General features: G+C 41.7%; 1 protein-coding gene across 2 annotated transcripts; it reads right to left on the bottom strand.

Annotated features, from left to right (window-relative positions):
• Nucleotides 1–3,711: 3,711 nt before the first annotated feature.
• Nucleotides 3,712–25,171, bottom strand: nt5c3a (5'-nucleotidase, cytosolic IIIA). Of its 2 annotated transcripts, none has more exons than XM_083989910.1 (8): nt 13,103–13,131; nt 10,972–11,070; nt 10,026–10,095; nt 9,806–9,938; nt 8,871–8,960; nt 8,612–8,774; nt 7,291–7,491; nt 3,712–5,820 (listed from the first exon to the last, which is right to left on the bottom strand). In XM_083989910.1, the coding sequence occupies exons 2-8, from the start codon at nt 11,068–11,070 to the stop codon at nt 5,719–5,721; spliced, it is 858 nt and encodes a 285-aa protein (XP_083846036.1). In that variant the 5' UTR covers nt 13,103–13,131; the 3' UTR covers nt 3,712–5,718. The 2 variants fall into 2 exon arrangements, with proteins under 2 accessions (XP_083846036.1, XP_083846035.1); XM_083989909.1 differs by lacking the exon at nt 13,103–13,131 and adding an exon at nt 24,943–25,171 and having other exon boundaries at nt 3,713–5,820.
• Nucleotides 25,172–26,115: the final 944 nt, after the last annotated feature.

The raw sequence follows: 26,115 nt of genomic DNA, 5'->3' as shown, positions 1-26,115 counted from the left end.
AAATCTATCTTTCTTTTTTGTATTAGCTTTATAAATAAGTGTATAACTCTGCATGTTGTCAGTGTAAAATACAGGCTACAATCCGGACGAGGACAGATACAATAAACGAGTTCATTTCGCTGCTGTTGAACTTTGTGGTGTTACAGTACAGGTAACAGGAACAGACACACACACCTGTGGGTTCAGTGTGTGTGTGTGTGTGTGTGTGTTCACCCAGGAGAGCTGTGTATGTGTGTGTTGTGGTGAACCACTCCTCTCTGACAACGAGACACTAATGAATCATAAACACGCTATAAAAAGCTGTTTTCAGCCCGTTACAGACCCAGGTGTCTCCGCTCAGGTAAATTAGCTTCGTGCTAACTCCAATCCCACTGAATTAACTTTAGCTTAGCCGGCTAATTAGCTCCTAGCTCTCGAAGTTACCTGGTACACCAGCTAAAGAAAAAAACAGACAGGAAAAGGAAAAACAGTGTGGTTGTTTTTTTCACCGCTGCTCCGCTGGTGATTAAAACACATTCAGGTTTTTATTTTCTTACCTTTACGTTAACGATTCGACGATTTGTTTCCTCCTCGTTCACAACAAAATCACATTTCTCAGCCTCTTGCAGCTCGCAGCCATCGTCCTGTTGTCATGGCACTGACGCTCAGTGGAGAAGCCGGGCGCGTGTGCGCAGGAGCGGAAGTGGCGCAAGGGCCGATGGGAAATAGAGTTTTTCGAACCAGATACAGCAGTTCCTTTGATAAATTATTGGAAAATATGAAGAATAACTTTGCAAAAGTGAGAATTTTTTTAAATTGTTTTTAAGGGATTTATTTGTTCTGTGTCAGAATGTCATTTTATCTCTACTGATTTTATTGAATTAAAAAAAGAAATACTGAGAAGAAAGAAGAAAGACTGCTTTGAACCTATAGATAGATATCACGTGACGTCACACAGCGTTCGCAGCCGGTCACAGCGCCATCTTGGGTACCGACTTCCAAAGGCAGTCTATGGGCTGTGACATCAAATCTCACAAAAATAGTGGATAAAGCTTTTTTTATTACATGGCTCTATTGAATATCGTATTCCGATAATTTATTGATATTTCTGATATTTATTTACATCTTGATTTTGCATTTAACAGTCTGTTATTCCTGTTTAACAGATCGTTGCTAAGTAAAATACACCGTTGCTAGGGACGCCGCTCTGATCAGCGCAGCACAGAAAAGAGAAACCAGATAGATAAAACAGAGTGGCGACAGCTTTTGATTAGCGGCTAATTCAACAGCAGTGATGGATAACTGTACCGGAGAGCCTCAACATGAGCTTCATCTGAGGAATAAACGGCAGCTTTTACCTGATGGGAGACCAGAGAGAGAGAGAGAGAGAGACGAGGAGAGAGAGAGGTCCACTGGGTGAGCGAGATTCACTTTTAACGGGAGAGAGAGCGGCGCACCGCGCTGTCAAAGCTCGTCTCAGCAGAAAGGTGCTGGAGGTGTGTGCTTTCAAGGCAAGGCCATCAAAATGAGAAATATCCATATCCAAACTACATCAGGCAGCAGTCTTCTGGTCAGAGAGGATGTGGCTGCACTGATCTGAATAGAGGTTAACTCAGTGTTCGGTACCCAGCATGGCGGCGGCCCGGTGGAACGCACCGTGACGTCACCTACTGATATCTATCTATATTTTGGATTTTTTTTGTTTTTTGTTTTTTGTTTTTACTATCAAGACCTAGACCAAGACAAAAAAATGAAACGAAAAGATACCCTAGTGCTCGTATTAATGTTTTGTTGTTGTTTTGTTTGTTTGTTTTCCATTTATGACTATGATTTTAATATTATTTTAAATGTTATAATGATGCTCAAGCTGTTTGGTATGAAAAGCTTTGTTTGAAATGTTTTCATGATTATATTATTCTGCTCACCAGAGTCTTGAGAGTTGATCAGTTACTTATTTCTAGACAAACAGGTATAGTCTGAGTATAATTAAAGACACTAAATTGTTCATATCAATTGAATGAAAGTGCAATAAAGTTACATGTTGGCTTCAAACCTTATGTGTGGAAAAAAAATACATGAATAACAATTGCATAAATAAATCTGACAAAGTTATTAAAACCAGACAAAAATAAATGTTTTAAAGAATATGCAAAACACTGGTAAATGGTCTTGATAGTAAATAAACATGCTTATTATAGCAGCATTTAACTGCATGACAATGACTTGAACGACAAGAGCATTTGATTTTTTTGTGATATAAAGTACATTAATTGTGGCTGAAATAAAACCTAAATGATTAAGTGCATAAAGCATAGACTGTAGCATGCTACACATCTATGTAACATTATATAGTGTGGTTTTATACTCTTGCAGCATCATGTGTGAAAGAACAGAGATCATTCACATTTGTATTTAGCCTGTTTGTGTGCTTTGACGAGTTTGCAGTTTGTGTAAACCTCTGGAGAACTGTATTTCCATTATATATCATCATGATATAATATAAATATATAAATAAAAACATACACAGGGCTCGTCCGGGATTTGAACCCGGGACCTCTCGCACCCTAAGCGAGAATCATACCCCTAGACCAACGAGCCACGTCTTTCTGAGCTCCAACAACCATTTCCAAACCTGACTGTACGTGCCACGTTGTATGGATAACTATGGGGTCTTCTGATGTTCACGCAGCGCAGCTTTACGTTTCTCTGGTGTTTTGTCGCCACCTAGAGGCGCGTTGTGGCACTGCAGCCTCGCTCCTCTTATACCCATATAGACTGTATATCAAAGTTTACTGCAGCAGAGTTTGTGCAACTTTTAGCATTATTTTAGAACAAATAGAAGAGAAACACAACTTCAACAAAGACGCACAAATAAATGACTTATCTTCCTGTAATAGGCGCGTGTCTCCAAATACTGTTCACATTAGAAAGATCTATGCATTTTTGATTGACCTTCAATATATTAGACTATAATGCAGAAGTAACTGGAGTATTTTGGTTGAGACTAATGTGCATGAACAGTTGTATTAGCAGTAAGACTCAGTGAATGTCAACACAGAGCCCTACAAGTGTGTCTAATTTCCATTATTGACACGTGGATATTCCATTTTCTGCAGTTGTATGTTCAATCAAGTTCCGATTTTATCATAAATGAAGGGCTCGTCCGGGATTTGAACCCGGGACCTCTCGCACCCTAAGCGAGAATCATACCCCTAGACCAACGAGCCATATGTACGATACGACTCCCGTGACTGACATTTCCTGAGATTACATGGTGCCACGTTGGTCACCTTTAAATATCCCCGTGTTTTTTAGCGCCATCTACAGGTCAGCTGCGGTAACTGCAGCCACAACTCCTGCAGTTTTATACAAACTCTACAAGCCTCAGATAAAGGAAACGGCAAATTAATATAAATAATAATTAAAATGCATGTACTGCTGCAAAAAATGTTGTTCTTTTTGTTCACTATATGTCCATAAAATGCATGTGGCTGCATATGTAAAACAGTTGAAATTTTACATTCAACAAAACAATAAACCCTCCAAGCAATTTAAAAATAAGATCAAATAAGTTAAGATGTCCCAGTTTTTCGGCCAATTTTAGTCATGAAATAGATTAAATTCTGCACTTCCCAACAACAGTGTAATAAATCCAGAAGTATGAGAATATTTTCTTCACAATAACCTGTAATAAGTGCATCTCAATAAATTAGAATATAATTTCCAATAGTAAATAATAGTCAAAAAGCCCCAACCAACCAAACATTTCCATATTAGAAATGCTTTTTTGAATTAGTCTTTTGTAATATTCAATTTCTTTGAGATACTGAATTTTAGGTCTTCATTAATTGGACATCATAATCATTGCAATTAAAATAAATAAAGGCATGAAATGTTTTATTCTGTGTGCAATGGATCTATATAATGTATTAGTTTCACTTTTTTAATTGAATTGCTGACATAAATAATACACTTTTCCATGATATTCGTATTTATTGAGATGCACCTGTACTGTAAACTCTACAATACAGGCTGTAAACGGTGCACTGCTCCTTTAAAACAGGACCAGGCCCCCCCAGAGTGTCCAGAGCTGTTTTTTTAGTCCACATGTGTCCAGTCTGTGTCCAGTCGTGGCTCACAAAATGACATTTTATTGCAGTTTCAGTCCACACCATCAAAGACAAGAGAAGGCCATCTGCTTATAAAAATACAACACACCGGTCTGTATCTCCAAATGCCGTGAAACAATATACATTTCTATATGATGCCCACATATACAGTATGACATTATTCCCCATTTTTTTGATATATATATATATATGTATATATATATATATTTTTTTTTGTTAATTTAGTGTACCATCTCTTTGACATAAACTTAACAATAAGAAAAGGCAACATGCAGGTGATAGCAGCACATTTAGAAAAAAAAAACACATACAAAGTCCATGAGAACATTCAACAGAACAAAATGAGACAACTTCCCACCTCCAAAAAAACAAACTATCCAAAAACAGATGAATATCTTTAGAGGTAGTGCTCATTTCTTTTTCTTTTTTTTACCACAGGATGAAAAGGTTGATCAAATTAAATAGGTCGTGGGTTATTTGCACTTTGCCACAGACAATATATTTTTATACTTTCACTGAGCACTTCACATTAACAGGAGAAACTGCAGGAATCAGCCTGTTGCTTTGGTACAAGGGGCTTTTTTTTCTTCTTTTTTCGCCACACTGTTGCAGTTCCTCCCATCGACCACTAGATGTCGTGGTTTTTTAGCTCAACTTGATGCCTTTTCAAACCTTCAACACTGGCATTGAGGACATTTGACAGTGGGGTGGGGGGGTCAGCTATGCAGAACAGGGCTCGCACATTTAACAAAAAAAAAATGGCATTTGCTTACAAAAAAAAAAAGTTTTAACAATAGAATAAAGAGCTTCTTCTGATATGACAACAAATGAGCACCCAAAAAGCTCATGTAAACGTTGCTTTTCTGTGCAAGAACATGTTCCTTACGCCCACAAATCAACATTTCCATGTCACATGTGCTCAGCAGATCTGATTCAAGTCGTACACAGAGTTTAAAGTCTGCCGTCTCTCATGGTCTGAATCCTCTCTCTTTCTCTCTCTCACTCAAAGCGAAAACACTGCCGTCACCGAGCTGCACGTTTTCATTTTAATTTTAATTTTCATTGGGGATTTAAATTTGAGCTGTTAACCACGACATCATATAACGAAACTGAGATGACAGGCATGCTGGGATGGCTCCATCTGTGTGGACTTGGTTCATGGTACATAAACATTACCATATTAAAAAATAACTATCAAGAACAAATAGCAACAAAAAATAATGTGCAAATTATAAAGATGGAGTGAAGGTTTGTGTTTTTTTTTTCAAAAAAATAACTCACTTTTGGTTTATCTTGAATAATACGATGGACTGAGATAGAGAACGGACAAAACACACTAGAGACAGGCTAATGCTGCTGTGTAGACTTTAAAATAGTTCATTCAGGAGATGAAAAAAGTCTTTTAAAAGGCTTTTATAGGGCAAAGAGGGAGGGGAAGAAGTGGGTAGGGGAGGGGTCCAACGTTGACTCTGGTGGGATCCAAAGAGTAAATAGTGACCAGTCTGGACCGGAGAGTCAGGTTTAGGTCGGTGGTGAAGGCCTCAGGTCAGAGACTGGGTGAGGAGGGGGAGGGAGGTAGGTGGGTGGGTGAACTGAGGGGGAGGTGGAGTTATAGAACCTTCTGGAGGATGGCGTTGGGCACTTCCAGAGTCTCGTCCCTCACCAGGACGATGTCGTAAGAGTCCATGTATTTGTCCAGCGACTCTTCCACCTGCAGAGGAGAGGAGAGAGGGAGAGCGTGAGCAGAGACTGTACCCAAGTACAGGAGTACAGGAGTACAGGAGTACAGGAGTACAGGAGTACAGGAGTACCCAAGTACAGGAGTACCGGTACTGAACAGGTTTAACATTTACGATCGTCGGCCCCGACCATTTTCCAAGCCGATTGTTGGGACAAATTGACTCTTAACACATCCCACACATATGCAAATAACCTGGGTTGGGTTGGACCACAGGCTTCCTTTTTTTTGGGACATGTCCGGGCCGAGAATTAACGATCACGAGTCCGACCGCATAGGGTCCAAGCTTCAACACCCGCAGGTCAGACCTGGTTGGACCGGGTAGGACCGGGTCATGAAAAATGAAATTCAGTCATTAGTGTCTCACCCTCATGCTGATGAATACTTCGGAGTAGTTTTTTATTCCTCAAAGTGCATCTGGAGACCCGGGAGGCCGGTTCATAGTCCAACAAAAACTTTTTAAGGCACAAAAAACCTCCATAAAACTACACAAAAACCGTTTAATATTCCTCCACACTGTTAGTCCACTGCAATCCAAGTGCCCTGAAGGGACACCAGGCAAATTCAATACAGTCCTGTATTTAATTTGCCTGGGGCGCACTCTCACGTTCACGAATCATGCAAACATGAGCGTGCCCCAGGCAGAATTCGAGTAAACTCTGGACTATCTCCCTTCAGGACACTTGGATTGCAGTGGACAAGCAGTGGGGAGGAATATTAAATGGTTTTTGTGTAGTTTTATGGACCTTTTTGTGTCTGGCCCTATTGACTCTCATATAAAGTTTTGGTTGGACTAGGAACCGGCCTCCCGGGTCTCCAGATGCACATTGAGGAATAAAAAACTACTCCAGAGTATTCATCATCAGCATGAGGGTGAGTCAATAATGACTGAATTTCATTTTTTGGTGAACTATTCCTTAAATGTTCAGGCCCGTTGCAAATGAAGCAGCTTAGAAACGGCTCAAACGGGCGATCGTGGGCTTTCAGAGGTTTTGTACATTCACAGGAACTTGCAGGAAATAGAAATAGACCCGATTTCTAATTGAGACTCAGCCCAGTACAGGAGTCTCAGATTGACCACCGCAACCGTTACCATAGAGACGAAGCAGGGGGGGAGAAAAAGCAGTGCAGATGACAAAGACAAGTACTCAGATGTTCATTTTGCAATTGGATGCAGCTTCTTCCTTTGTCTGAAAACAAGCCAAAACCATCAAGAACACATGCAGAGACCTAATATCTAAGGATCCAGTCAGGAGTTGGACTCTAAACTGGAATTGGCTGTGAAACAAAGAAAATGTGCAATAACAACAAGGTGTAGGAGCCTTGAACACTGATCAGCAGCTGGGAAACTCTACAGAAAACCTTGATGGAGGCGTCTCAACAACCTCTACTAAACTCAATCCCTAATCTGTTTGAGGATCCCTGGTGTTGTTGTTGTGGTACCTTGTCGTTGAGGAAGCCGATCTTGAGGATGTTCTCCACGTTGGAGGCGCCGTCGGCCATGCTGAGGTCGCCCAAGGAGTCGCCCATGAGGATGATGTTGGAGTATTCCTTCTGCTGTTTGAAGTACTCGGTGTTCCGCAGGGCGCTCTCGCGTTTGTTGTACACGTGGATCAGCTCGCCCTTGAAGCCCCTCAGGACCCCCTACCGGGTCAAGAAGAACCCACACAGTCAGCAGGAGATACTATAGTCCAGCCATTTTATGAAAAAAGGTTGAACAAATTGCAACAGAAGCAAACTCAACTCATTTTATATCCTCAACATGTCCTGAGTGAGGAAAAAAAGCCCTGAAGAATCCCATTAGGGGAAAGTTTAGAAAAAGACCCAAATATAGCCCATTCATACGCCTATTAATTATTTTTCTCACGTGAATAGGGTAAAATTTTTAACCTTTAGATATCTGCATGAAAATGACTGAGTTGATTACTTACATTAAGACAAACAAAAAATTTATTACAAGTTTTTTTAAATTCTTTGTTAACATGAGCAAATTTGCATAAATTTGCATAAATCCCACCGTTTTGACGGCACATATATAAGGTGCTGTGGTGGTACCAACATGAAAATTGGAATGAGTTGACTCCAGAGGTTCCTAAAGGGACCTGTGTATTGTCTTGAAATTTCGGACCAAGTCACGGAGTTTACTTTCACTTTCGTCAGCTTACCAACTGTAGCTTTAATGAGCTAGGGCGCTTAGGCTACCATGTAAAACGAGTGCTTCCCGCAGCGACGGATTCTTGAAAAATTGCAGTCATCTTGAAATTTCAAGTGGTTTCTTGTCGGTTGACCGATGGAGTCAACTCATTCCAATTTTCATGCTGGTACCACCACAGCACCTTTATATATACATGTGCCGTCAAAACAGTGGAATTTATGCAGATTTATGCAAATTTGCTCATGTTAACAAAGAATTTCAAAAAACTTGTAATACATTTTTTATTTGTCTTAATGTAAGTAATCAGCTCAGTAATTTTCATGGAGATATCTAAAGGTTAAAAATTTTACCCTATAAAGGTGAGAAAAATAATTAATAGGTGTATAAATGGGATATATTTGGGTCTTTTTCGAAACTTTCCCGTAATGGGATTCTTCTGGGCTTTTTTTTCCCTCACTCAGGACATGTTGAGGATACAAAATCAGTTGAGTTTGCTTCTGTTGCAATTTGTTCAACGTTGACCCCTTTTTTGGCTTAAAATTACTCGACTAATATACGTTTTTTTATTTCTGCATGACATCGAGGACGGAGAAGGACACAACAACTCACATTGTCGTCGAAGTCCATGAAGTTGGAGACGACCTTGACGTTGGGGTGGTAGACGCCGGCCTGCTGGATGATCTCCTCCAGGACGTCGCCCAGGCCGGCCGAGAAGATGAAGACAGGAACGCTGTGCTGCTGCAGCCGGTCGAAGAACTGCTCGTAGCCTTCCCTGAAAGACAAACACACACACACAGGTTGGTCACAGAGGAGTCGGTTTGTCCGTCACTCTGCCGTCCATCAGTCACCCTGTCCCCTCCAACGGTACCTGAGTGCAGCGTCAGACTCCCTCACCACCTCCGGAAGTTTGTCTTTCTCTATCCTCTGCTCCACCAGCAGCGAGTGCGACTTAAAATACCTGCAAACAACCAAACCAACACATGTTACTATTATTACTTATATTATTATATACCTTCTAGTCATTTATAGCAGTGCAAGTGATCAATCTATATCTTTAGGCCTATCATTGTAACATAGCTTCTACTAGATATTACTACCAGGACTTTCTAAGCACTTTGATGATTGTAAGCACTTGTCTTTATCCCTTGCCAGAGACACGGTTGCACTTTTGTACTACTGTCGTATTACTGTACTGAATCTGTATTATTATTCTACTGTACTGTAAACTGAATGCTGCTATTTTATAACATGCTTTTGTTTTTATTTATTGTTACTGTATTTGTACTGTGGAACATCTATGTATGGGACAACGGATGGAAATTAGCCTGGGGCTAAAATCCGGCTTGTTTACGATTTTATGCTTCGTTCATGAACATGCACTGTCCCACCTCAAATAAATTGAATTGAATTGAATTGAATCACAAGCCAACAACTCTTTATACAAGACACTTAAAGGTATAATATGTAGGAATTCCCCCCGTCTAGCGGTGTGGTTGCATATCTGAACGTATTCTTGCTCAGTTTCCGTGGTTACCTACGGTCACGCTGCCACTGAACGTAAAAAAATGGCGATGCAACATGGCCGCCTCGGTTCGGTGCGTCGCCACTTATCTATTTGTAACGACTTGTAACAACTCATTCTAAGGAGAAAGCTTTCATTTGTATGCGGGTGTGATTCCACTTCAGTGAAATACGTATTTATGAAAGACATATTTGATTTTTGCTAATAAAAAGTCAAATAAGTTACATACTGGGGCTTTAAGTAAAGTCTGGATCGAGTGGTTTTCGGCGTGTGCGACTCACCACTCCACCATGAACGGGTACTTCTCCTCCATGGTGAGGTTGGGGTCGATCTCGATGGGGTAGTAGGTGTTCTTCAGCTGCAGCAGCTTCTGCCTGCAATCCTCCGTCACCAGCTTACAGTTATCAATGATGTCTGCAGCAACGTAAAGAAGGTTTCAGTCAGGACAGAACAACATGTTAGGAATTAATTAGACTCTTCCTAAAAGAAATAAACACGTACTGTGACACGTCGGACAGCGTTTGCCGTTGATGGCGAACTTGCTTAACGTCATGTCGAAGTCTGTGATGATCTGAAACACAGTCAAGAACATTTTGTTTTGTTTAACCAACTGCTATTTTGGACAATTTCCGCCTGAAACGCCCAATGCTCAAGGTAAATCAGTAATAGCTCAGTAATAGCTCAACAACTGTAGGGCCTAAGAGGCACAATCTTGGTGTCTATGGGAAGGTAACACCTGGTAGAGTTTAGATCAAGTAAATGTTTTGTTGTGCCTTTCATTGGGCCTAGAGTGCCATCAGATAAACTACAGCAGAAATTCAAAAACCTACCTCCGCCTGGACAGAACTTTTAATTTTAGGATGAAAAACCTTGGTAAACCAGATTTGAGTAGGTAAAGGATGCAGAATTCATTGATCGCAACCAAACTTGACTGGCTGGATGGAATGAAACCAAGAGTCAACCTTGGCTACTGTTATAGCCTGCTATATTTCAATGTCAGTCAATTTAATAGGCATTTAGTGGTCCAATCAAAAGAAAAAACTTGTTGCGTTGTCTTCTAGAAAATAATAAGAACTGAAAGCAAAGTTTACCAGCAGATTTGAATGTCGAAAATGCCAAAAACAGACTACTAGACATTTTTATGTCTTTGTTATTTTGTAAACCTTGTCTGCTCACTTTCCCGAAGGTGAAGACTTGCCCATCACCCGCACAAGTGTAGGTGTTCTGTTGCCAATGGTCAACGCAACCCAAGAAATAACTAGGACCTTAACAAGTCTAAACACACCAAGCAAGAGATCCGGCAACAGTTTCTAGAAACTGCCAACCAGCTGTAAATGTTTGAGATGAAACGTGATCTGAAAGTTATTTTCCAGCTACTTAACACCAGATGGCGCCATTTCACCAAGACGTTTATCGATGGAGCGTCATCAACACTTGATGTCTCTACCTGTAGTTTGGAAGCTCCTCCTTTGATGAGGCCACATATGATCTGCTCCACCCTCTCAGGGTCTCTCATGTGCACCGTCGTCTTCTCAAACTGAGGCATCTGGAGGGAGAGAGAGAGAACCAAAGACAGAGAGAGATCAGGTTAGACTTGGCAAACAGGACAAGGACAAGGACTGTTAGACAACACGAATGACCTTTGACCTCCTGAGAAGATGCTTCTAGAGCTTCCTGAGGGACTTCAGGTCTAACTACAGCTCCTGGACCCTGAGGGTGACCAGCTTTTGGAGTCCTGGTATGAAATGAAGGAGGACGGTGACAACAACGACAAAGAGTTTGTGTAATGAGAAGAAAAGAGTTGAATTTGATGTGTGTGTGCAGATGATGCAGATGATCAGTCCTAAACGATCGAGAACGAAGATCTATTGACTCTTGTGCTTGCCCTCTGTAAATTCTATGTGGTGTTGTTTTGCGCACTGCTTCCTTAGCCAGGTCGCTCTTGTAAAAGAGGTTTTTAGATCTCAAAGAGTTTTACCTGGTTAAATAAAGGATGAATCAAATAATAAATTATGACATGTTCTGTCCTGAATTCACAGTTTAATTGTCAAACTCTTGTTCGCTGCAGCCTACGGTGCATTCAAACACACGGTTCCCTGCTGCAGACAGGACACACCCACCCACTACCCTCCACCCGCCCTGCTGCTCCTGGAGTGGGTTTCAGGGTCACAGAGCAGCTGATGTCTGGAATGTGTCGGTGTTGTGTAACGAGCAGAACCGACACACAAACAGACGAGGTGCCGTCCAGCAGCAGCAGCAGCAGCAGCAGAGACGAGGTGAACTTCAGCCTTCAGCCTCGTTCTGTAGCTTCACCTTAGACACAAGAAACAGACACTGACTGCACGGATCTGTTGTTTTTTTGTTTTTTTAAAGGTTCAAGCTGATGGTGAGAGCGAGGTAAAACACTCTTTGATCAATGCTAACTAATCAGGGCTTGTTGTTGGGGGAGGATGAGGAGGAGGAGGGTTAGCCTATGTATGTTTAGTTGTGTGAGCCACACCTGGACGACAAACTGCTGCAAATACCTGCAACAACCAAATGTCACCTCAGGGAGGGAGTGTGTGTAAATTAGTGTTAAATAACAGCTGTCTGTGACATGGTGCCAATGGTTACTATGGGCCAACATGGATAAGAAGATAAACTCAACACAGGCTGAATATAATATTGACCTGTAATGTTTGATTTCTATTTCCTTTTATAATAATGGTGTTTATCCATTCCAAATATGTGCAGATCTAGAAATAGAAATAGCTCTGTCTGATGCAACACTCTGCATATAGTGGATGTGTATATACTGTGCTGACGAAAAGCAAACAAGTGAGTTAACTATAACCCACCCCCACCCCCCCTTGGGGTTATATAACCAGCTCTGATGCTACAGAAACATGACACCAAGAACACAAACTAAAAATAAACCCAGTTCTTTTATTATCATCATCATCATAATAATAAACCCTCTTACATTACAAACACACAGAGTGACCTCAGTCAAAACAACAACAACCTGCTGCACTTCATATTTGTGTGCAAAAAAAAACAAAAACAGAGGAAAAGGAGGAGGAGGAGGAGGAGGAGGAGGAGTGACTTTATGACCTCACAGTTGTTCAAAACAGCAGCTTTTCAATGGATGACCTATTTAAACATACCGTGCATTTACAGAGACACAAAAGAGACGCAGCCAGGTAACCAGCACCAGGTATGAAAAGAGCTGCAGGGGTTAAAAGCGTGCGTTTCCCCTGACGACAGTGAAATTCAAACCTGGAGTCCGACCACCTGGACGCACGACGACCGAACAATAACACAATGCAGTTAGTTACCAACGCCACCACACAGGAGATCTTCTTCTTCTTAACGGTTTGGGGTTAACAAAACAAAAAAAAGCCAATAAATTCATGGATTATCGACATAACAAAGCTGCAAATACACAAATGTCAAAGGTCAAAGCATCCTGATGCCAGAGGAGAAGAAGAGCTGAGTGCTTTAAAAGCTGAACTGGGAACAGCCTGGAGCTTAAACAGTCACACACACACACACACACACACACAGAAAAATGTACACACACACACACACTTTCTTACCTTGGGTGTGTTGTCTCAGCGAACGCAAGAAATGAAGGAAAAGATTGTGAGGCTGCTCAGGGCTTATATATCTACAGCAGCAGCCAGGGAGGGGCAGAGATTAGACTGTGACCCCTCCCACTGTATAGAGAGGCCACAACACACACACACACACACACAGATACATACACACATATACGCTGACCCATGTCAACACACACACACAGAGTTGTGTATAAATAGGGTTAGGGTTGGGGGTCGGAGAGAAAAAGTGACATTTGTGATTCACGCTTGAAAAAGGAGCCTTTAACATCAATCAGAGGTGTGTGTGTGTGTGTGTGTGTGTGTGTGTGTGTGTGTGTGTGTGTGTGTGTTTCGCTCCAGTGCTACGACTGCTGAGCACACACATTTTGACACACAACGCCCCTCCCCCTCCAAACAAACACACACACACAGTAAATAGCTTAACGGCGCATGTAAGGTCACGAGGGTCAAGGTTCAATCTGAGCGTCAGGCCACTCGGCCTTACAATGGTCAGTCACACAAATGACACACACACACACACACACACACACTTACACATGATGTCAATATTTTGGTGACACACACACATATATAGAGAGAGACTGAAGCACCTTTACATTTTTCCAGTTATGTCTAAACACGTCCAAACACGTCCACACACTCTATATTCAGGTTGATCAGGTTGTGTATGTACAGTATCATCCTGAGGTCAACAGATGTAAATGTCAAGAAAACCTACAACATTCACTCATATAAACCAATAAAAACTACATTCATCACCAGAACAAGAGACGTTTTAACTTTTAACATTATAATTAATGATGATAAATGAACATGATCATGGGTAAAATGTTAATTAAAGCAGAAGTAAGCAGAATATTTGTGTTAATATAAGTCTTAAATAGTTATATCTTCCGACAGCAATCACTTATATAGAGTGTTTGGTCTGAAACACGGGTCTGTCAGTCACTCTGCTCTGCTGTAAGCCGAGGAGAAAACTTCCTTGTATCCTACAACCTTTATCCAATGAGGAGAGAGAACGGCATAAAGGGGCGGTCCTCTCTGTGTGTGCAGCCAAGGGATGCGCGTGAATGTGGTGACGTAGGGACGAGGGCGGGGACTGCTAACTCCATCGGCTGACAGGAAATTAGCCAAAACGACCGGATCGCTTACTTCTGCTTTAAGTTTAGTAAAAAGAGCAGGTAGAAGCTAGACAGGCAGACTAGTCCCTGTCTGCTATCATGTGGGTATTCCTCTATCAGCATGTCTTAAAGAAGGGAGTCACCTGTTGAGCAACGCACATTTCCTTATATTGAAAGTCTTGTCGGAATGATGGGACGTTCGCATGTCGGAATAGCGGTATGTCGGAGTGGTGGGATGTTGGAACGACAGCATGTAACCGTATCATCCTGAGGCCAACAGATGTGAATGTCAACAAAACCTACAATATTAACTCATATAAACCAATAAAAACTACATTCATCACCAGAACAAGAGACGTTTTAACTTTTAACATTATAATTAATGATGATAAATGAACATTATCACAGGTCAAATGTTAATTAATCATAATAAAGTAAATAAAGGACGTGATGGATGTTCGTCTGGGCAGCGTTCGTTCGACCGATCAATCAATCGGAGAACAACGACAGATATCTGCGCAACATTTGATCCTTGGTGCAACTGCAACACTGATACTTTGTCCTGGGTTTTAGTTTTTATGCTGAACGAGGCTTTGGCTTTCACAGCGGACGGAGGGAGGACGAGGCTCTGGGCTGCTGGAAGAAAGCGGAGACAGGAACCTGAGTAGCTCCCCATCGTTTCCCCCCCCCCACGACCGCCTCGCATACCACGACTCCCCAAAAACTAGGTCAAACCACAATAACGCTGCTGTGAGTCCCAGCTGCAGACACACAGCTCCCAGTGTTGTTTTTTCACTCTATCTGCTCCGATGCGATGCCGTGCGAGCCTTCTGACCCGCCGACCCACTTGGCTTCGGTCCCGTTCACAAATCATTTTAAATTTTTGCATCTGACAGGTGAAAGCGCCGCGAGCATCTCATGTCGAGGAAAAGTATTTGGCACCGTTAATTCTACGGTGTAATAAAACGAGAGGGCGGACTGAACTGCCAACCAACAAAAACAGAGCAAAGCTTTGGTTGTTTTAGTTTGTTTCTTTGCCGCTGATCAGCTGGAGAGCCTTAAAATATCACAACGCTCGGAGGAACATCAGCTGGGTGCTGACAGTTTGTTTTTGATTAACTTGAACATGAGCTGCTCTCTACAAAACACCAGTGATTAACTGGTACATAATGTACAGCAATGTCCCACTCCCTCCCCATGTAAAAAAAAAAGAAAAGAAATAATAACACCTCAGTGTAATTAGGATCAGAGCGGTGTGATTTACCTCCAGGGAGATCATTGATTTCTGTAGCTTTTGTACCCAACAAATTGGGTACATTGAGTATTAAAGCTCCATACAGTATAAAGGTAGATGTTTGTATTAAGCTCCATACAGTATAAAGGTAGATGTTTGTGTTAAAGCTCCATACAGTACAAAGGTAGATGTCCATGTGTAGTGTGATTATAAAGCAGCTCTAGGTTCTATATTAATACTGTGAAAGTATCAAAGTCTCAGTCCACAGAGAAATGCACACAGTCTGTATTCAGAAACTGAGCCTTTAAAAACCAGCCGTCAGGACTTCCTGTCACTTTGTGATGTCACAACTAAGCAGTCACTACCTTGGTCCCACCATCCAACACTTGCAGGGTTTTCCTGGAGGTTTTACATGAAGTCTGCGTTATTTCAATTGGATAGACCAGAAAACAGTCAGAGCCTCCTCTCTTCTGATTGGCTGATACCGACCTATTGTTACTAGAGCTCCAGAGAGAAGCTGAGAGAGGAGATGGAAAACGACACTAACTGTGCGTTCACACCAAAAGCTTCCAAAGCGTCAAAAACGCTCGAGGGTGGGCTTCAGACAAGCCAGCTCCCAAAACGGCAAATATTTTCAGCCGCTTTGGTCGCTCGCCACGTGACTGACGTTGAAGTTCGATCGCGCTGGTCATTAGGGAGCCGAAATACAAAAAAAAGGCAGACGAAGGACATCTGTATTCTGACAGGTTGCCGTTGGTTGCTGCCAAACCGCGTCATAGCTAATTACCCTAAAGTTAACCAAAGCTCAACTTCTTGTCTGGTGACGCTTTGGTCGCTCAGTGTTGCCGGGCTCTCATTAAAAATTAATTGACTTCCGGCGTTTTGACGCTTTGGAAACTTTTGGTGTGAACGCACAGTAAGACGGTTTTTTAGATCTTCTTATTGATCAACCCTTCAAAATAAAACAGGGCAAATGGAAAACTACTATGTGGCCTTTCAATAAAACCACTGTGATGGATGCAGGTTTCTGCTGATCAGGTCGGGTCAGAGTTTGGTATCAATAAGATGAATCTATAGACCCAACCGGCTTTGAGTCAACAGTCCAGGTTGGAGGTGAAGGTGGTGTAATGGCGTTAGGGAATACTTTCTTGACTCACCCCTTACTTCACCCCTAAAAACCGATCAATCCTGGTCTGAATACCGCAGCCTATCTGAGTATTGTTGCTGACCATGTGCTTCTCTTTATGGACTCAGTTGGACCATCTTCTCTACTTACAGCAGGACAAAGGCTCCAGACCTGAGTCCAGCAGAGCAGCTCAGGGATGTGGTGGAAGTGGAGAGATTGGCAGTCAGTCGAACATGGAGCAGCTGAGGAATCTGCAGAAATCATGAGTTTGCAATCAGGTCAACATGAACTACCCACTACCCTTCACTCCTTCATCTTCTGCTCTCCTTCCTAAATCCATCAGGCAGTAGTTCTCTAGTTCGACACGCTGCCGACACACGTCACCTTTAACCTCCACACGTGAGCCAGAAGAAAACTTTCTTTACAACAACATACTAATCTGTCACATGAACGCAAAGGTACAACCAAGTCCCCACTCAACGAATCGGCGTCGTCACATGTCACATCAGACACAATGGTTTAATTATTGCTGCTGTAGAGGAGGCGTTGCTTTGACAATGAAAAAAAACAGAAAAAAGGGCAGGTTATAAAACCAAAAGTGATGAAGGATGAAAGGTTGTTTAGCGGGAGGAGTGAAACTGAAGTTGAAGAAAAGCTTAGTCGGCTACCGATTAAATAACCGTTATCAGCACCTCTGAGTTTTCTAACAGCTGTCACATCTGCTCGTCAACCTTCTCCAAGGATTATTTGGAAATCCCACCCAAGCATTCCTCTGAAATCCCACCTGATCTGCTCTGCACTAGTCTGGACAAAGGTCCAGGCTCCGGTGGCCCAGCCTAGGCCTGCACAGGTCAAAGGTTGACATGGACAAAGTGCAGAAGTCCGTTGAGTGCTAACGCGCAGCCCTTGAGTCGACTGTCAGCCAGATGATGTCCATTTGTAGACTCAACCTCAAAGATGAATGAGTGTTGCTACGAGTATGACGCTGGACTGACGCTGCATCACAGTGGAGTTCAAAAAGTTCAAACCAGTCAAAAGTTTGGACACACCTTCTCATTCAATGGTCTTTCTTGATTTTTTATTACTTTCTATGTTGTAGATTCATACTAAAGATATGAAAACAATGATTAAACAAAAGCGTTAATTGAAACAAAAGAGTTATCTGCCATCTGACCTAAACCCAACTGAGATGGTTTGGGATGAGTTGGACTGCAGAGTGAAGGCGAAACAGCTAACAAATGCTCTGGGAACTCCTTCAAGGCTGTTGGAAAACCATTTGGGGTGATGACCGAATATTGGCGTGTGTAAAAAGCTGGCATCAAAGCAAAAGGGGGCTACTTTGAAAAGTTATAAAAACATAATCTGCTTTCACACTTTTTTGTTTACTACATAACTCCATATGTGTTCCTTCATAGTTTTGATGTCTTCAGTTTGAATCTACAATGTAGAAAGTAATGAAAATAAAGAAAAAACAGGTGTGTCCAAACTTTTGACAGGTAGTGTTGGGAGATGAAATTATTATTATTATGAAATTATAGTTATTTTTATACCAAGCAAACAGGTCCCTTTACTTCAACACCTGCAATCCAATTGAATATCTGCCCATATTATGGCAATATGGTGATTTTCCAATGTCATGCTTGCCTAAACTAATGCTAATACATTATTATTGTTTTGAACATCCTGTGTTACTCCATCACTTCCTGCTACCACAGCAGCTGCTTAAAGGCTTGGGAGCATGATGTAACAACAGGCCTGAGGTCTTTCATCAGCTTCCTACAGCCCCACTCACACTCACACTGAGCTGAGCTGAGCTGAGCTGCTGTGAGTGGCAGTGGCAGTGGCAGTGGCAGCATCAACCATCTGCTGCTGCTGATAAAGCAGCGAGGGCCTGTGACACATCACTTTCACTGTGATCACTGACTAAAGGCATGCTCACACTACTGACCCATCCACTGACTCTCACAAAATCCTGTGATTACAAAAACAGACAATATTTCATTTGACTTCTGGTTCTACATTTTGTTGTCTAACACCACTGTTTCTACAATGAGATATCCATACCATCAAATATTAATGTGTAGCAGCTTCTGGGAGTTGTTGAAGTGTTATTAATGGGCGACATAGGAAGTGTATTTTTTGCGAGGACGTCCAAGTGTCGGCCATCTGTCAGTGCTGATAAAGCAGCATGGCCTCCAGAGGAAACATCTTCACCGTCCAAAATTATTCATATCTGCTTATTTGACAGTGACTTTTTGGCCAAAATGACTTACAAGTGACGCAAATTAGGAGTTTAGTGTGTTTGTTCTGTGTTTTGATTGTCGATACTCAAGCAGTAGGAGCTGGGAGTCGTACCACCAACTACTGACCCCTCAGAGGAGAACCAGGACCACCATCTCTCTCCCTCATTTACCTCTAATACATCACCTTTCATAACCTCTAATGTCCCTGCTGACTTAAAATCCATCAGCACCAGTTCAATAAAACTAAAATTTTCTGTCCCTGATCATCTACCAGTGTGTGCAACCACCCTCTGATCTGATCAGACCATAATATCTACTGAACCACAGATAAACCAAGAGCTGCACGTCACATGTGAGTCATCATCACTGCCGTCAGGTTTGCAGTCGTCTCCACAGTCCGTTCGGCTTTCAGCATCAAGTTCTATCATCGGCTTTTATCAGAAAATAACAACACTTTGTTTCTTCCTATGACCTGTAAAGATTAGAGCTTCACATTGTGTCTGTAGCTTCTGATAGTGACTCTAGTTCAGGTGTTCAGCTCTGTGCTGCTCTCCAGTGGTCAAAGGGGGGAAACACACCCCAGCAGACTCCTTTACTTTTAGAGCAGGAAGTCACCGTTGAGTTTGTCAAAGCACAAGCAGACAAAAACATGTCACTGATAACATCCATTATACCGAGTAGAGCAGCTGCTCCCTTTGTTTCACCTGCTGGGACACGTCAGAAAACGTCTGAAGACAAAAGATCAACCATCTGTACGCGTCCACAGAACAACAACAACGTCCTGCACCTCACACTAGACATTTGAAGCAAATATACACTCTCTTTTTTTATCATTTTACTAAACATTTGACTTCTCCAGCTTCAGGCTGCAACACACAGCAAAGGTTTCACATCTATAGTCATCAAAAGATCATCGAGAACAAGATGAGATCAACTTCCTACAACCTAAACCTGAACTCAGAGTTGACTAAACCTGAGGTGGTTTGGTTCAAGAACAGCTGACCCGAGTGTGTAGTAAATGAAAGGAAACTCAATGGGGCTCTGATGCTGCGATTCACCACGGCAACAGGTGAATAAATAGCCTCCATCTTTATCCAGGGGTCTCTAATTCTAGTTTACAGTCTGAGTTAATCAAAGCCTTGCGGTTTTAGTGACTCTCAGTTGAGGAAGTTGTAGTAAGTGTATGTATGTAAGTGATCTCAGAGTCTGCAACAGAAAAATTGAGTTTCTCTCAAGTCGTCAACATTAACAAACATTTTAATGAGTTTTTTCTACACCAGGACCAGGACCAGGACCAGGACTGACTGAGCCCAGCAGGTGTCTGTCTGTCTATCTGTCTGGAGCGGCGGTGAGAGGGTTCAGGCTAAATGTAATCTTATTTATAGCTTCATTCTGGCCTCAAGAAAACGTGACAGACACGGTTTATTTCTGACCGTCGACTCGACAACAACGCTCAATAAAACTATCAATACACTGGAATATAATAAAGATCAAAATGATTTATCCATGTGTTTGTTTCAGGAAGTTTTTTTTCCCAAGCTCATGCTGCTCACCGTGGGAACTGTCGGGTTTATTGACCTCACATTGACATGGTTTACAAATGGGACTGAACTGAACTGAGACTATAAGGCCTTCAGTTCCGTTATTACTGTCTCAGAAATAATCTGCAGTGTGAAGTTGAGTCAGCCAGACAGTGTGAAGCTGCTGTGTGACTAACACGGCCGTGACACAGTAAGGATTCAGTTCATGACATTCATGTCAGACGGGCGTCATTCTCTGTTTTATCTATAGAGTCTAATCATAGTCACAGTCCAGAGGTCGTGTACTGTAGGACACAGCTGGGCTCGACAGTAAGGAACATGTTCTGGAGGAAAATATCAATCTGCTTTCTTACAAATTAAAACATGTTGGAGACTTGGTGGCATTTTTTCTGTACAGTTCTACTTATGAGATCAATAAAATGTGGTTTTACTCAACTCTGAAGCTGAGACCAGTAAATGACTCATAAGGCGAAGCTGGTGTTTATTTAAAGCAGCCGGTCTGTCAGAGAGGAGAACAAGTATGCAAAGCATCAAACTGCAAACATATGTTTGAGTGTGAGATATTTGGCCTTTCTTTTCTGCAGTTTTATATCATTACAACTTTTCTCTCCTTTGCCTGTGACCTCGTCTTCGACATATAGCTCTGGAAAAGATTAAGAGACCATTTCAAAATGATGAGTTTCTCTGGTTTTACTATTATAGATACATATGTGCTTAAGTAAATGAACATTTTTGTTTTATTCTATTAACTACTAAGGACTAAAGACGGATATGAGCATTCTCGCTAAATCTGGTGCAGCCATCTTTTTATTCCTTTGAATAATTAATGTCACTGCACCCTGTCCTGTTATAAACTAAATAAACTAAGCTAATCTAAACTAAATTAAACATTTCTCATAAAACGTAAATAAAAATGTTGTCATTTTGAGCATTTATTTGGCAGAACATGACAACCACGGTAGTCAAAATGACAAAAAAGGGTTTTCAGACCCTTTAATGTAAAAAAAACATGTTCAAATTCATTCCTAAACAACGCAACATGAATATTTTAACTTAGTCATGTAGAGATGCTTTTTAAGAAACGTCTGTAAAAGTGGTCTCTTCATTTATTTTCCAGAGCTGCATATCTGTATTGAGGAGCAGCTGCAGTGTGAGCAGCAGACCGTGCTGGTAATGAGCAGTTGTGTAGATCTGTAAAAGAAACAAACCACTGTGGTTTTTGGGGACATTTGTAGAGAAGAATGTGTTGTTGTTTTTCTGTCATGCTCAAGTATCTCTGAAATGACAGATGAAAGTTTCTGGACGGCGACGAGTTACACAAAGAGGAATTTCACCCTCCAGGACAGAAAATAAAAAGCCTCGTGGAGTTGCGGCTGCCGCTGTTTGGTTTTAAGGTCTCCTGGGCTTCAGAGCGGAAATTTGTGCTTCTTCTACTTGATCTTCTTCCACAGCATCATTGAAAGCAGATGGTCACAAGTTCTCACGCTGAGGGGTCAAGCTGTGAAACAACCAAACTGTCTCTTCTCTGGTGTGGCAGCAGCTCCTGCAACAGAGGCCGGTGTGTTGCTCTGACTGTTTCTGTGTCACAAACAGGAAGTAACAGCAGAACCACCTGAAAATAAACTAAAGGCTGCAACTAAATTAATGAGGGGAAGCTGAAGTCTAACTAGTTTCAGAGTCCTCCGTGGCTTCTCTGAGTTACAGGGGGTCTCGGCGTAGCAGTGCATGTCCATATAACGGTTGCAAATGGATACCAACTGTCTTGGTAACAAAAAGACACACCAAAAAACATCCAAATACCTCCATGCTGCTCGTATGTAATGTCCATCTTGTATTGAAGCCCCAAAATGCAAAATTGTCCCGAAAAAAATTAACTGGGACTGGGAACTGGGAAGAGGAGCTTCCGCTACAAACAAGCTTGAAATATAGACTTATTTAATTTTTTTCGGGGCAATTTCGCATTTCGGGGCTTCAATACAAGACGGACATTACATACGAGCAGCATGGAGGTATTTGGATGTTTTTTAGTGTGTCTTTGTGTTGCGAAGACAGTTGGTATCCATTTGCAACCGTTATATGGACATGCACTGCTACGCCGAGACCCCCTGTAACTCAGAGAAGCCACGGAGGACTCTGAAACTTCTCCCAGCTCTTAGTCCACATGAGGCTGAGTAGATATTTCAATTTTGGGTGAACTATCCCTTTAATGCAGCTGAATCACATCAGACAGGACTGAAGAGTGATTGTCTCCCGCTCACGACGTCTCCACTTTACTTTGATTTATTTCTCAACCTGTGTTTCACAAACTTGACAGTTAAAAACTCCAGTAATGATGCAAAGGAGCGGAATAAACGGTGTCACAACTGCTAGAGGTGCAATGACCTTTTATTTTACGTTGAATGTGAAGCATATTTGAGGAGGGAGTGACTAGAAGCAGATGGATTAGTTCCTTTAGTCAGACAGATGTAGTTTTCTATTAAACACTTCCAGACAAAAAGCAGCTTCAACCTTCACGCTGTTGCGGCGAGACAACGTCCACACAAATGACACAATGAGAGGAGGCTACCTGGCAGGGAAATGACAAGCAATAAAAAGATAAAGTCTGATCATTTGGCTGCAGCCCGGGACATTAATACTGTACACTGCAAAAACTCAAATATCTTACCAAAAATATTTGTTTTATTTCTAGTCAAAACAAATCTCATTATACTTAAAATAAGACTCATCACATAAAAAGCAGCTTGTTTTTAGACACTTTTTACTTCTTTCAAGCAAATTTTCACTTGAAATAAGTAGAAAAATCTGATAGTGGAGCAAGTTTTTCTTTCTTATTACAAGCACAAAAACTTGCACTTTCACTGGCAGATGATTTTTCTACTTGTTTCATTTGAAAAATTGTTTGATACAAGTGAAAATTATGTGAAAACAAGTACATTTTTAGGTGATGAGTCTTATTTTAAGTGGAAAGAGATTAGTTTTGACTAGAAATGAGACATTTTGACAAGAAATAAGAGTGCAGTGTAAAGTCAGAATATGAAGGGAGCATTTGTCACTAAAGGAGCTCAGGTGTGTTTTGTGTGCTCAAATGTGTCAGTGTGCAGACACATGAAGTGTAGATGGAGTCAAATAACTCAGAGATGAATCATGTACATATGTGGAAACACTGTGGACAGTGTAAAGTCTGAACATCTCCACTACGATCCATGTGTAAATAAGTTTAACCAAACCTGTTTTCACTGTAAAACTTAACATACTACTACACTGACCCTAAGGCCTCTCACACAAACACACAAACGCACACACTGACCACTGCCGTGCAACATTTTTGCAGTGTGTGTTACATGTTTGTGCCTCAGGTGGTCGCTCGGCCTGGTTCCTGTCAGACTGGTTACAAAGCTGGACTGTGTGTGTGTGTTTGTGCTGCTGCAGCTTGCATAACCTACATGGTGCATGTTCAGCAGCAGACAACAACAACAGCAGCAGCAGGAGGAAGAGGAGGAGGAAGAAGAGGAGGAGGAGGAAGAGGAGGAAGCTGTTCTCCGGGGCAGTGACCGGGCTGCAGAGCATCACACTTCCTGTCCTCACGTGGAAAAGCTGCTACTCTGTCTCTCAGTCTGTGTCTTTAGGGGGGGGGGACACGGCTGTCTCTACCTGGTGACCTCTAAAAGCAGCTGCCGTTTTTAGGGAACATCCGCGCCTGCGTACATACATCACGCTGGTCCCATTAACGTCAAGATACCAAGAGCACAGCCGCCTGTTTCCCTTCAAGACTTTCAAAATAAAAGTGTCAGAGATGTGTGGTTGCAATACTGGGGGTAATACTGACTGGAGCTGACTAAAATAAATTATAGAATAATCCGACAATGAATATGCTATGTTACTTTCCTTTTTTACATTTAAGTCCAGACAACTGTTAATATCTTGCCCAGAATCACCATTTCTGCGTTGCTGTTTACTCAGTGAAATAAGTAGTTGTCAGGGTGGCAGCAAGTTGTATTTCTTTGCCATGAATAACAGTTGATAAATCGCAAAGGTTCATTTGCAAGAGCAGATAAATGCCATTTTGAAAAAAAAGATGAGCTGATGCTTTTGAATTATTCTTTACATAGTCTTGGTTTCAATAAAGCTTTATTTTTTTGTTTTACATCTGTTTTTGTAGGTCTCATCTCCTGGGTCAAAGCCATTCAACTTTGGTTTGTTTGACTGATATCACCTGGTGTAAATAATAATTAAACATTTTCAAATATATTTTTTAAAACGGAGTTATCTGCTTTTGCAAATTAACTCTTAATTTGCAGCTAGGTTGTGAGATCAGAGCAAGCAGCTGTTTTACATTTGTGAGAATTCATGGACACAAATTAATCAGATAATCAAACATAATCCCTATCCGAATTTCTATGCCAAAATTGTGAAGGCTGCAGACGAAAAATCGAAAACACCCCCTGCCCACGCCTTTATTTTGAAGGCCTCAACCCTCCACTTCCTGTTTTCTTTTCTTTTTAGTGTCTTATCTTGACGACGAGCCTCCTGAAGCGTGTTGTGTTCACTCACCATCTCTATGATCCTCGTTTTTTTGCCCGCCCGCTTCTTCTTGGCGACGATGTACTGGGCCAGAACCACCCCGCCGAACAGGGCGCAGACGCTGGCACTGGCCGCGGCGCCGACCTTCACCACGGCCGTCCTGTCCATGACGCTCCGCTGCTGCTGCTGCTCGCTGCTCCTCCACCGACCGACCGACCAGCTAGTAGCCCGCCGCCCGGAGAGTCAGTAGTCCCGCTCCTGCTGTCTGTCAACGGCCGCCTTCTGACGCGGCCCAAGATCGTCTATGCACAGAGAGAGTAGTCACTCCGTACAAGTCCAAAAAAATAAAATAATAATAAAACACCCCCCAAACCACATAATACCTCAAACTAGATCAAATTATCTCAAACAACCGCAAAAACGTAATAAAATTTAGAAAATACATATCACACTGACTGGACAGTCTTTTATATTTTCTGCTACTACGCTAACGTAACCAGAATTACGGACGTTACCTAGCAACAACACATGAGCTAGCAAATCTGTCAGTTTAGTTAACTTAAGGCCAACAATCGAGCTAACAAATTGTCCAAAAATAGATATTAAACTCACCATTATCTTTGTCGCTGGCCAGGACCGTCTTTTACTAACGTAATGTAGTTTAGGGGTGTTTTATTTATCATTTTTTAGACTTGTACGGAGTGACTACTCTCCCTGTGAGTAAGTTAGTCACTCCGTACAAGTCTAAAAATATAAAATAACACACCCCAAAACTATATAATACCTAAAAATAGATCAAATTATCTCAAAAAACCGCAAAAACGTAATAAAATTTAGAAAATACATATCACACTGGACAGTCTTTTTATCTTTTTCTGCCTCTACGCTAACGTAACCCGAATTAGACATCTAGTACGGACGTTACCTAGCAACAACACATGAACCATGAGCTAGAAAATCTGTCAGTTGGCCAACAATCAAGCTAACAAATTGTCCCAAAATAGATAGTAAACCGTATTAAACTCACCATTATCTTTGTTGCTGGTCAGGACCGTCTTTTTATTTGAAAACTAACGTTACAGAAATGTTTAGAGGCTTTTCCTGTGTCATAAATGCACTCTAATCTCAAAATTCAAATGCGTCCGTTGTACAGGAAACACCAAAACACAAAGTCCCCACATTAACAAATGTTAAAATGCTTAC

The sequence above is a fragment of the Trachurus trachurus genome (genome assembly GCF_905171665.1).
Source record: "Trachurus trachurus genome assembly, chromosome: 16".
Lineage (NCBI taxonomy): Eukaryota > Metazoa > Chordata > Actinopteri > Carangiformes > Carangidae > Trachurus > Trachurus trachurus.
The sequence above is the reverse complement of the archived record's forward strand: the minus strand, read 5'-3'. Positions and strand labels throughout refer to the sequence as shown.